Source organism: Cryptomeria japonica, chromosome 1, assembly GCF_030272615.1.
Source record: "Cryptomeria japonica chromosome 1, Sugi_1.0, whole genome shotgun sequence".
In the NCBI taxonomy this organism is placed as follows: domain Eukaryota; kingdom Viridiplantae; phylum Streptophyta; class Pinopsida; order Cupressales; family Cupressaceae; genus Cryptomeria; species Cryptomeria japonica.
This window is the reverse complement of record NC_081405.1, coordinates 141,466,770-141,479,722: the sequence shown is the minus strand read 5'-3', so window position 1 is coordinate 141,479,722 and position 12,953 is coordinate 141,466,770. Positions and strand designations below refer to the sequence as shown.

Sequence of the window (12,953 nt, the reverse complement as noted above, 5' to 3'; positions counted from 1 at the left end):
TTCTGTGCAATCTGGAGGTTGTCCTTCAATGCCTCAGAATATCCTGACATTGTCGAACCATATCCATAGCTTGAGGTGCTTTGCTATCTCCAAACACCAAATCGGCAAAGCTAGGGGCCTCGTAACCGTAGAGTACCATGAAAGGAGACATCCGGATGAAAATGTGATAAGTGGAATTATAGCAGTATTCACCAAGGTGTAGCCATCTTACCCACGCCTTCTGTTGTTATGAAACATAGTTTCTCAAGTAACCTTCCAACCACATATTTACTATCTCCATTTGTCCATCAGTTTGAGGATGGTAACTCGTGCTTGGGGTGAGCACAGTACCACACAATCTGAAAATTTCTTGCCAGAAAGAGCTTAGAAACTTAATGTCCCTATCACTCACAATGTTTTTTAGGCAGCCCATGTAGCCTAAACACCTCAAGGAAGAACAAATCAGCAACCTAAGCTGCTGTAAATGAGCTGGTGATCGCGAAAAAATGAGCAAATTTTGTTAACCTATCTACCACCACATAGATACAATCCTTCCCACTAGCTCTCGGCAACCCGTGATGAAATCCATAGAGATCCATTTTTTACTAGGAATCGGCAATGGTTGCAACAAACCAGCGGGCGCAATGTACTCATCCTTGTTCTTCTGACAAACATGGCATTCCCTAATATACTTCAAAACATCTTTTTTCAACCCTTTCCAAGAGAATCTCTCTCTGATCTGCCTATAAGTTTTGAAAAAACCCTAATGGCCAACGAGAGGAATGTCATGAAAAGTCTGTAATACCTTCTCCTTCAACTTAGATTCAAGTAGAAGAAGGATCCTAACCTTGTACATAATCAATCCATCAACCAATCTGTACTTTTCATCATGAAAAGTGCCCTCAATGATGTTGATTGCCAACTGATTTTTGGCATAATCAGCAAGCAACAAGTCCCTCCAATCAGCTGTAAGCTCACTCAAGAGCTCAAATGGGGTCTCCGAGAAAGAGCATCTACCATAACATTATTTTTGCCTTTGACATACACGATGTCAAAATCGTAAGCCTGAAGCTTACTCACCCATTTCTGCTGCCTCTCATTCAAGTCCTTCTGATGCATGAAATGCTTGACGCTGTTGTGGTCAGTTTTTACCACAAACTTAATTCCTACCAAGTACTATCTGAACTTGGCCAAGGCGTGCATGATTGCAAGCATCTCCTTATCATAGATAGAATAAGCTTTCTTTGCTCCTCTCAACTTCCTTCTCTCAAAAGCAATGGGATGTTTATCCTGCATCAACACAACTCCCACCCCTTCTCCTAATGCATCACATTGAAGCTCAAAAGGCTTCACAAAGTCAGGTAGAGCCAAAACAAGACATGTGCTCATGAGTTCTTTGAACTTATCAAAGACTTCTTGGGCCCTATCGGACCATGCAAAAGCTCCCTTTTTTGTGAGATCTGTAAGGGGAGCAGCCATCTGGGAATATCCTTTTACAAATCTCCGATAGAAACCACACAAACCCAAGAACCCCTTCCAATGTGTTATATTCTCTGGCAGGGGCCAATCAATGATTGCCTTGATTTTTGCAAGATCAACCTTCACCCCTTTGGCACTGATGATATGACCAAGGTAAAGCAACTCTTTCATACCAAATTCACATTTTGATTCTTTAGCAAACAAAGACTCAAATTCCAAGATATTGAGTACCTCATCCAAATGCTGTAAGTGTTCAACCCATGACTTGCTGAAGATGAGAATGTCATCAAAAAATATGAGCACGAACTTCCTTAGGTGCTTCTGAAATGTCTTGTTCATACAAGATTGGAACGTAGCAAGGGCATTAGTCAAATCGAAAGGCATGACTAGGAATTCAAAATGCCCATAATGGCATCGGAAAGTTGTTTTCTCCACATTTGATGTTCTCGTCCTAATTTGATGATACCCCGATCTGAGATCGATCTTTGAGAAGAACACTGCACCATGTAGCTCATCAATGATCTCATCCATTCTTTGGATAGGATACCGATTCTTAATAGTTTTCTAATTCAGTGCTCAGTAGTCCATGCACATGCGCATGGTCTCGTCCTTTTTCACCAAGACCACAGCCGAAGCAAAAGGGCTCTTGCTTGGTCGTATGTAACCCATATCAAGCAACTCTTGGATTGCTTTCTCGATCTCATCCTTTTGCTTCTTGGGGTAGCAGTAAAGAGTAGTCATTACTGGTTTTGCTCCTTCTTCCAACTCAATGATATGCTCAGCCCCCCTTTCAGGAGGTCTTCCAGGAGGAGGATTTTCAAACACCTTACTCCTCTTGGTAATCAAAGCTTGAATGTCTTTGGGATAGCTCCGTTTCTCTTCTGGTAATTTGGAAGGTATGACCATGATCTCAGGAGGTCTACCAAGAGGTGGTTTCCCAAGGACCTTACTTTTGTCTGTGATCAATCCTTGAATGTCTGCAGAGTAGCTACCCTTGTCTTCCAATGGATTTGACAGCATTATCAAACACTCTATTGCCCACTCCACTTGGTTATGGCGGATCAACCTCTCCATCCTCTTCAATGAAACAACTCTAAGTCCACCATTTGACATTCCTCTCAATACCACCTTCTTCCCATCAGCCATGAATTTCAGCTCCATGGTTTGCAAATTTAATGTGATCTCACCAAGAGATCTCAGCCACTAAATCCCAAGGACTACATCATCAGTCCCACCAATGCTAACCACAAAGAAGTCATCTCTAATTTCATGATTTCCCAACTTCAGAGACATGCTGGAAATCATTCGGTTGCAGGATATAGTGGAGCCATCAGCTACCATGACTTTGAAGCCTTCTACTTTCTCTACCACTAGCCCCCTCTTTGCAACAATTCTCTCATCAATGAAATTATGAATCACTCCAGTGTCAATGAGAGCAATGACACGATGTTCTCCTATCACTCCCCGAACTCTAAAAGACTCATTCTTGTGAATGCTCGAGAATTGAGCAACCACTCCTCTATCTTCTAGTTCACTTTCAGACCCTTCAGGAGCCTCTTCATACTCCCTGTCCTCAATTTCAGTTTGCTGTTCTGAAATTTCAGAATCTGATCCATTAGCAGAATAGCACTCCATTTGATGTAAATTGCCCTTCCCACGACGTTTATGTCCTGGGGCCCATGGTTCTCTGCAAGAGTAGCAAAGATTCTTCCTCCAGTGCTCTTGACGGAGCTCATCATCCATCCGAGAAGGGAACTTCTTGGTCTGATTTGAAAACTTATTCTTATCCTTCCGGAAAGGAAAAGGCTTGGACTAAAATTTACTGCTTGGAGCAGCCAACTCCATACTTCTAGATTTTTTGATGACTTCCACCAAAGTAGGTGGATCGAAAGCTTTAACCCACCCCTTCAAAGGCTCTTCAAGACCTTCTGTGAAAAGAACAACTAGACTCTTCTCTAAGATGTTGTTGACCATAACTAAGAGGTTTTGGAATTCAATTATGTAGTTGTCCAAGGAGCCTTGCTTTTTGAGTTGAGCAAGCTCTCTAAACTTCACCTCCGGGTCCTTAGAATCAAACATATCAATCAACTTGTTGGTGAACACGGCATAGGTGTTTATCAAGCTATGACCAAGGGTGACCAACCCATGGTACCACCATTCGTGTGCAAGTCCATCCAAGTACAGGATGGCGAACTTGATGGCTTCTTCTTCAAGCATAGGCCTCAAGGACAAATAGTTGTCCAACTTTTGCACCCACGCTCTAGCTGTACTTTTACTACTTCCATCAAAATGCGCTAGAGTGACCTTCCCAAGAGCTTGTTGATAATCTCTTGGAGTGGAGTAATGATTATCATATCTTCCTTCCCTCTTCTTCTTCTGGTTCATGTATTGGTCAAGAGACATGGCATTTCGAATCTCTTGGGGAAATGCTGCATACTCCACAAAACTGGCCCAAATCTCTTCAGCTACAGGGACTTCAACTTAAGGAGGCGATGTTTCCCTTGGAAGGAAAACTGGTTGCAATGGCCTTGTCACTGATCCAACAGGCATTCCACTACTATTGCTACCATTTCCATTACCACCGGAGTTGTTGGAAGTGTTGGCATTATTTCCACTCATAGTCTGATTCGGATCTTGGCTTTGCCCTCCTCCAGCACTCTGTCTAAAAGTGGTTATCATCTGGGACATCATGTCCATCATAGTGTCAAACTTCTTTTTCCATTTTTTCCACAGCCACTGGTGCCTCATTCTGACCAAACAACCTTTCTCCCATTGAATCTGCTAAATCAATCTCTTTCTCTCTATTTCTCAAGACCTCTAAAAAGGTCTCTTCCTCTGGCACTGACGGTATCTGATACTGCCTTCTCTATTCCCAGTTGTAGTATCTGAAATCTCTGTCACTCACGAAACCCCTCTGTCACACAGGCTGGCAGGATGTGTGGCTCTGATACCACTGTAATATACCCCTTAATTTTTTTTTTAATTTTAGCAAGATCACAGTCACACCAATCACCCGTTAGGGTTAGAACAATGTAATCCAAACAACTGAAAGGAACCCTACACCTTTTGATATCCGAGAGCCCAAACTGGGAGGGTGAGAGCATATGGTAGCAAGGGATCGTTAGCCACAAACTGCTGAAAGTAATGATTACAATAATGGGCGGCAAGCCAGCCCCTTCTGCTTATCCAGCAGGTAAACAAGATACCTGGCGGTAAACCAACCAAGGCAACAAGAGCACACTCAACACAAATCACTCAACCGCAATGTTTCAGCGGGAGGATTGAACACAACAATAAAGCTCAACTTGACCGCTTATACAGCGGGAGGATAATTACAAACACAATATCACTCAACCACTTACTCAGTGGGAGGACAGAGCAACAAAACGTGGCTAGGCCAGCCTCTTCCACTTAGGCAGTGGGCAAGCAACACTCTAGAAATGGTTAGTAGTACTATTACTTAACCTTACAATATAGAAAGGATAGATTAGAGATGATATCCAATGCAGATTACAGCAATAAACAACTCTCAAAATAACTCAAATCAAACCACTACTGCTGAACCAAAAACCGAAGTCAAAACAGCCATGACAAGCCTCAATTGGCAACACCAAAATGATCATAACTCACTCAAACGAAGTCGGAAGCACACCAAATCAAATGCGAATGAAAGATATTACATGGACGATGATACAAGAATACAAAACCTATAATCGAGTCGCCTCAAAACAGCAGCATGCATCCCAATGCACCTCTGGAATGGTACGGCCCAACTAGATGGTACGATTTGCAACTAAAAATCCAATTCTCCAAACCAGCAACTATAAAATTGCAAACTATATCGCCTCAATGCCACGATTTGATAGAGCAAATACCCATAATGAAAGATTCACTTGGCCAAGAGGTATGAGCGAAATATGGTTTCAGCAACTCCGCGACCAGCAGCAAGAAAACACTCCAAACCCACACAAAAACACTCCACAATCCGCAAAACACTTTCTAACAGTACTGGAAATACAAGAACACAGCTAGGTACTATCTCCCAAGTACGAAACTAAGACTTAGCTAGGAAGCCACACTTCGAAGCTCAGATTTCAATCACCAAACCGGCAACATAACGGTGTAAAATTCTCAAGATCCCAAAACAAGAGCCCAACACTCTTATTTATAATTTTTTGGAGCCCCCCCAAATTCAAATTCAAATGGCGCCCACAATCCATTGAAATTAAATTTCATTTCATGTCATAACCTCCACTAGACATGGCGTCCACTTTCCCAAACTCCCTAGGCAAAGTTTGAACTTTTTCCTAGGTGACAACTTGCAACATAAAAATAATATAAACATGAAATGTTTTATCATCCTCAACGCCACCTTTTTAATGCCACTGACTTAGGAAAATAACAATATTGATGGCAGATAGATATTTTTCCCCAAGTCGAACACAATACAATTAATCAATAATAAAAATAATTAATTATTAAACCTTAGGATAAGGAAATAATATTTAATTAAATAACTTATAACTCCAATACTAATTATCATCAGAATCCAGGATGAAGCTGTGCGATGAAGACCACTGAACAGTGTTGGATCAGAAGGAAACCATAGACAGAACTGAAGAATTCCCTCCTGATAAACCCTAAAAAGCTCATGCAGAACTCCACAAAAGTTGGAAACCCTAATTTTTCTTTTCCAAATAGCCTATGGATCTCCGTAATAGACCAATGGACCACTTAATGCACATCACTAAGAAGGGGACATTACATTCTTGCACCAATCCGAAAAAGATAAGAAAATGTTGTAATCTTACAAGTATCAATCAAGTCATAAGTTAGCAAAATGTAAAATTCAAAGGATAATCAATAAACACAATGTAGTTTGAAAATACTTTGAAAACCCTAATTCTCGACTTGACAACAACTATCAAGGCTCTATACTCTTTAAAATCCATTCCATATTTAGGCATTTCATCACCTCCACAGGCCAGAATCCAAATTAACAGCTCAATCCTTAGGGTCGGGAGACGACACTGACCACAAAAGACTTGGTTTATTCAAAAAAAGAGGGGGTCGCTATTGGCGATGGGGCGATGTGTGAAAATGTCAACAAGTGGCATCGTAAAATATCTCCAATGGCTGCATTTGCTGCATATGGTCTTGTTCCTCCTCTAGGTAAACCTAATGAGAAATTTGCTTGAAATTACAAAAGGAATCATGTCTTAGAAGTTATTGCTATGCATGTTGATGATGATATCTTGAAGTCAATTCTTGATTTTGAGTTTCCTCATGCTCTTTGGACTAAAATTTGGGAGATATATGGTGATCCTAATACTCAACCATTCCCCGATGATCCTATTTCAAACTATATTGTGCCCCTTCGTTTTACAAAAAGGATACTATGACTATGATACTATTTAGGAGTTTGATTCTTTGGAGTACTTTGAATCTTCAAAAGTTGAGGACAAGGTTGCTTGATAGGATCCTACTTCTCCTTCAAAGACAATTGTTCATCCTTCACCTTCATTGATTCCTTGTGCAGAGTCATTAATTGAGACTTCCATCATTCGTATTCAGCAAGACTATCATTGTCTTTCAGATTCGGCGAACACGTTTGAGTGGTTATCTCTCCTCTTTGATGACAGCTATTGCACTATTGTTGTCAAATCATGATTGCCTTTGGAGCTTGTTCTACATCAGTTTCCGCATATTCCTAGTTTGTCACTTTCATTGATTGGGCATATATCTGATTGGATTTTGGCATCTTCATCTTCTGCAGACAAGGAGACTCCTGAGCATATTTTAGTGATATCATCACACATCTTCATGTTTCTTCACGTCAATTCCTATTTGGAATGGAAAGCATTCCTACATTTGTAGTTGGTTTTGTTTCTTCTTAAAAAGAGACAAGTTGTTCGTGGACAAACATTGGATCATGTTTTGTCTTCAGGCATTTACCATTTTTGAAGGAGATTACACATTGTGGGGAGTTGCATAGTCAGTCCACCATTCATCACTTATACATGATTATCTTTTGCAATCTCTCTTTTAGAGAGGGTTTTTTCCCATGTGGTTTTTCTCCTTTTCTCCATCTGTGAGAGATTGTTTGTATATGGGTACCTAAAATGGCCTTGTAGCTAAGGTCCATCATGCATCATTTGCATTGGTTTGGTCCTCCCTAAGTTGCACTTAGGGGAGGTGTTGGTGTGAATAAGGTATTTTACCTAACTAATTTATTAGTAGGTCCAATTCACTCATTAAGTTTACTTAGGTTTTAGGAATCCTTATAGAAGTCTTAGTTGTTAATAAGATCTTATCTCGTTTAATTCTTAAGTCCTAGGTCATTTAATATTTGTTTCAGTTAGTTGTCTCATAATATACGATTAAGACACATTTCATGATCTTATCTTATCCTATCTCTCACCCTTTATACAAAAAAGGCTATTGTAAACTTTGTATCATAGATCATCATTTGATCATATCTCATAGATCTTAATATCAAGCAAGCTCATTTCTTGCATTTTTTTTTGTGGAAGGTTGTCTTTGTTTTTGCAGGTGATCCTAGTGTGTTGAGCTAATCTTCAGCTCCTACACCAGTCAGGTATGTGTTGCATTCTTAGAAACAACTCTATTTTCAATTAAAAGTAAATAAATCCAACTAAGGCCAGCTTTGCCCTTCTAGATAGAAATCAGATTTTAGAATACCTTTGTGATGCAATCTGTTAGGGAATTTTGGAAGCATCATACCAAAACGTATCATTAACCTATCTAGTCTAGATGAGCTCAAGCTGTAATTCAATGCAGTTTTCATAATAATGCCTCAGGGTCACTTTTGGCATCTTATCTGGATATAAGAACCGCCTTAAAATCCCGACCCAGCTCAGTGTTTTCTTATCTAACCTTTACAATAGGTTGCAGAATTTTGATAATTAAACTTAGCTGAAAGGGATAGGTCGGTGATTTTATTCTATGAGCCGATGAGACTGAGGGCTCAACGTTCACCCACCTGCTAGGCCACCTAAATTCAAAGCTTAAACTGTACAGATATTCTCTTGCAGCAGATACATGTCGATTGCCCAATGGCTTAGGGATTACACCTTATTGCAAGAAGAATCAACCTAGCCCTCTGAACCATAAAAATCCCAACCGTGTCACCTCTGCAAACTTAGAAAGAAGATTGATCTATCCTATCCCACTGGGATCAAATTCTGAGAAGCAGAATTAAGCCACAGTTGCAGTAACTGGTTAAATGAGCCAAACATTTTGCACCACATAAATCAAAATGTCATCCATCAATTGAAAAGGATGATGATATGTTTATTGATTATATCATCTCCCAAGGTTCAAACTTCTGGAGATATGATCGAGCCAAGTTTGACCTTTGGATGAACAATTTAGCCAAAGAACAGCTTCTATTTAGATGTATGTATATCCATCATAATGTGTAACATTAATATAATGACATAGATATCAATATCTATGTAATCCAATTGTTCCTATTTATAAAAATGCTTCTCCAATTTCCTTATATGTAGGTCATCCCAAAAAAGGATAGATTTAGTCCAGAGATAATCAAATTTACAGAACAAGATGAATTCTAGAAAATGGATAAAGTTAGCTTGAGTTTAATCAATTTTACAGCAGAAAGATGAATCTGAGGATAGTGGAAATATTCTTAATAAACATATGAATTTAGCTTAACCATACTTAACAGAGTAACATGAGCTAACCAATAATCGTAATGGGTTCTTTGAGTTCACTAACAATTTCAGGATTGAATAAGTGCAGAACAATCATAAGTTGAGCGACTAAATAGATACTAACTGGGCCATAAGCATGTTGAGGCTTGAAGAGAACGATGAAATGTTGGACGTCCCAGCAGGCCACGGAATAAGCAGTGGAGAAAGCCCATTGTGCAGGACCAGGTGTTGCCCTCAGTCTCATGCTCCCCACATATACTTTGTACTCGCACTCTTCCCTATGCTTTTGTCTCTGTGTTGTTGCCTGTGCAAGCACCATTCTACTTGTCATTGCAATCGCCATTGTAAAAGCACAATCGAGTGATCACCTTCAGTCGCATTATCGCAAACGGTCTAAATATAAAGTGCATTTTTTTTTTTTTTTAAATAGGGGAGATGATCTTAAATTTCAAATCATTCTTAATATTTTAAGATCTTCTATTTATAATTAAGGTTTCAAGGTCATATCATCAAATTATGATGTCACATTAGCATGTGTTTTGATGAGGTAAAAGTTAGACCGATAATTGTATACTAAATCATGTTTTATTGGTTTGTTAATATGACATCACATGATTTGTTGATTTTTAGATTAAAAAATATTATAGTCATAACTATTGGCATTGCTATATTATTAAAATATTGAGAATTAAATTAACAAAAGTTATAACAACTATTACAACATGCTCAACTACTCGATCTTTTCCCCTAGTTTTTACATTTGAATTGTGAAAATGCATCTCACTCTTCCCCTTCATGTCAGATATAATTTGACTTGATTGTTTCCTATGTAATGAGAATATATATTGAATGAAAGTTGATAGATAATATTCTTTAACATTCTTTTGATGTGTTTTGTTTGATGTGTTTTGTTTGGAAGTTCTCATGTGAAGATGAGTTTAGAATTTTGAAGCAAGGCAAAAGCAAATATCTAAAACTAGTAATGGATCTAGTTTATTTCTCCACTCATAAGATCAATTTTAGATTAATTTTACAATCAGAAAACCTTAATAGAAAAATATAAATTTTACAAATTTTAATGATATGTGTAGAAAGTCGTAGAATTTGCAACATTAACAAATCACTTTGGGACCTTTGGGGCACTTATATTCCAAATTGGCCAAGATAAGTATTTGCATTTATTACTTTAAACTGTGGACGTGAATTTTAGCTTGTTTCTTAATTTTAGCTCTTACTCGTAAGGTATCCAATATTAATGGTGAAAATAAATTCATCCTAAGAGATACATGTAAAGAGGTAATTTATTCTTAATGACATTCAAGAGAGTTGATTTTGGGGGAGAATTTTTTTGTTTAAACATGCAATTTAAAATTTGAATTTGTGTAAGAATAAGAAAATTCAATTATTTTTATTACTATTTTATTTTAAATTATAAAGCTACAGGACTAGATGAAATGTGTCTACTTGGCACTTTTCCCTATCATTTGACACCTACTCATAATTCATTTACATTAATAAATAATATAACTATTTATAATGATTGGTGACAAGAATATCTTAGATCTTGGAACTCAATTCACATTCAACATTTTCATATTCGAATAGAAATATTTGAATTTCAATCCATGTTATCACCCTGGATGTTATAATGCACAATTGCATGCCCTACATTCAAAAATTAAATTTTCTAAAATTCTAACACCTTCCTTTTTACTCAAGTGTGTATCCCTATCAGGTTTTGCGTCCAAACAATTAAAAATGATCATGTAATTGTTTATAAAAAAACAAATGTAATTGCATAAACAAATACAACATATGTGAGAGGTGCAAGAGAAAAAGAAAACATACAATAAGCAACAATAGGTACAAGCGTAGCACAAAAGTCATTACGACACCTACAGATGCTTGTATCAATCAGTATATATTCAACACACTTCCTAAGGGCTATATTATTCAATCTTTCAAATCTTTTTAGGGTTTGATTAGGATTGAAGAAGTTCTATTATTCAACGGCCTTAGGACAAGCCCCTAAAAATATCTACAATACCACCATTTCCTAAATATTGCAAGTTGAAGTACACTATTATGGTCATACAAATATCATCATGCAAAAGGGTATAAAATCACACACAACAGTGTCCTTGTAGACACTTAAAAATGTACTATCACTAACATCACTAATTATTCTTCTTTATTAATTAAATAATTTTTTAAATATTTAATTAATCTAATCGCCTAAATCTTCTAAATTAATATTTCATCTCGTCACAAATTAACTATTCAATTTCTTTGTAATTATTTAATGTAATTTAATTCCCTTAATTAAATAATCTTTATTATTTAATTAAGTTCAATTTCTAATTTCCCATAATTAAATCATTTCTTCAAATTATTTAATTATCTAATTTATTTATTCTAAATTAAATTAATGTCATTTCCCTCCATTTTCTAATGAATTAAAATTCTCCCAAATCCTAATTTCGATTTCATTTCCAATAAATTTGCATTTCATTTCATATTTTCAAAAATCAAAATCAAATTAAATGCAAATTCATGCCAAATTTCCTACAACACATGCTAAAATTCTAACTGCCACTGACTCTGAGTCTAACTCTCAATCAGCTTTTTCTAACTAGTCAATCAAATCAGTCACTTAGTCAGTTAATTCAGTTAACTTTCCAATCACTTTTTTTATCTCTTAATCAAATTTTTCACACAAATCAATCAATTCAGTCATCTCATCAATCTAATTAGTTAATTGATCAAATCTGACTAATCTATCAACCCTGTTCAACTGATCAATCAAGCTAGTTATCTTCCAATCAGTCCTATCATGTAGCTAGTTCTCATCGCAATTATCTCCAATCAATTATGTCTCAATTAATCTCAACCGTTGATCAATTTAGTTCTCAAATCAATCTCAATCGTTCAAATCTTCTCTCCAAAATCTATAAATTGAGCATCCATTTCCCAACAATCACGATCTTCGAATTCTTGTTATCATTTTGCAAGTTAGTAGGACAACTCTAAGAACCAGCACTCTGAAAGAAAGAGAAGAGAAATAATGGAAGCGACATACATCAGATCGATACTAGGAAGTTTATAATTGATTGTTTATTTCATTTTCTTGTTGGTTTGAATGTGTATTTTCATTGGTGTTATGTTTAAAATTTGTTAATTAGAATAGGTTTTTCGTGATTCCCCTTTTGATATAATTGACTTTGATTTTCACTGATTTCAAGTGTGCGACAAATGGTGAACCTGACATGAATGGCAGTGCATGTTGATTTTTACTTTTTTGTGTTTTTGCATGAGACTAGTATAGATTTTTACATTCGTGCCCAAAGTTCCACATACACTCGATAGAATTTCGCATTCAACAATTTTATGTTCTGTATTTGCTATTCTAGCATTTCGCATTCAATGTTCGAGATTTTCACATTTGTGGTAAGGAAAATTCATTGACATATCAGTATCGCCTTTTTGGGTATAGTTTCACAATTTTGTTTCTAGTAACAAGTTAACCTCATATTTGGGAAGGAAATAGACCCTAAGATTTGAGATGAACCTAACATATGTGTCACAAGATAAAAAATTAAGCCTGCAAGTTATCAGCATAGAGCAGATTAGAGGCGGCAAAAGAGGCAATTTCAACGAATAGTACAGGCGGAAAGGTTATTAGACGAAGTGGAGGAAAACCTCGAGCTTACAACTTACCAAATGCATATTTATACATATAGGCAGAAGTATAATATGTATAAATATATACCCAAGGTTTATATTGATGTTCTAAAACAT

General features: G+C 36.9%; 1 protein-coding gene across 1 annotated transcript in view; it reads right to left on the bottom strand.

The window, feature by feature from the left end:
• The window catches only part of LOC131864486 (uncharacterized), an 82,823-nt gene extending 73,271 nt beyond the window's left edge, over positions 1-9,552 (bottom strand). The window contains exon 1 of the mRNA XM_059215270.1: positions 9,280-9,552. Within this exon, the coding sequence (XP_059071253.1) occupies positions 9,280-9,498 (219 nt within the window). The 5' untranslated portion in view covers positions 9,499-9,552. The remainder of the gene's footprint in view (positions 1-9,279) is intronic.
• Between the last annotated feature and the right edge of the window lie 3,401 nt (positions 9,553-12,953).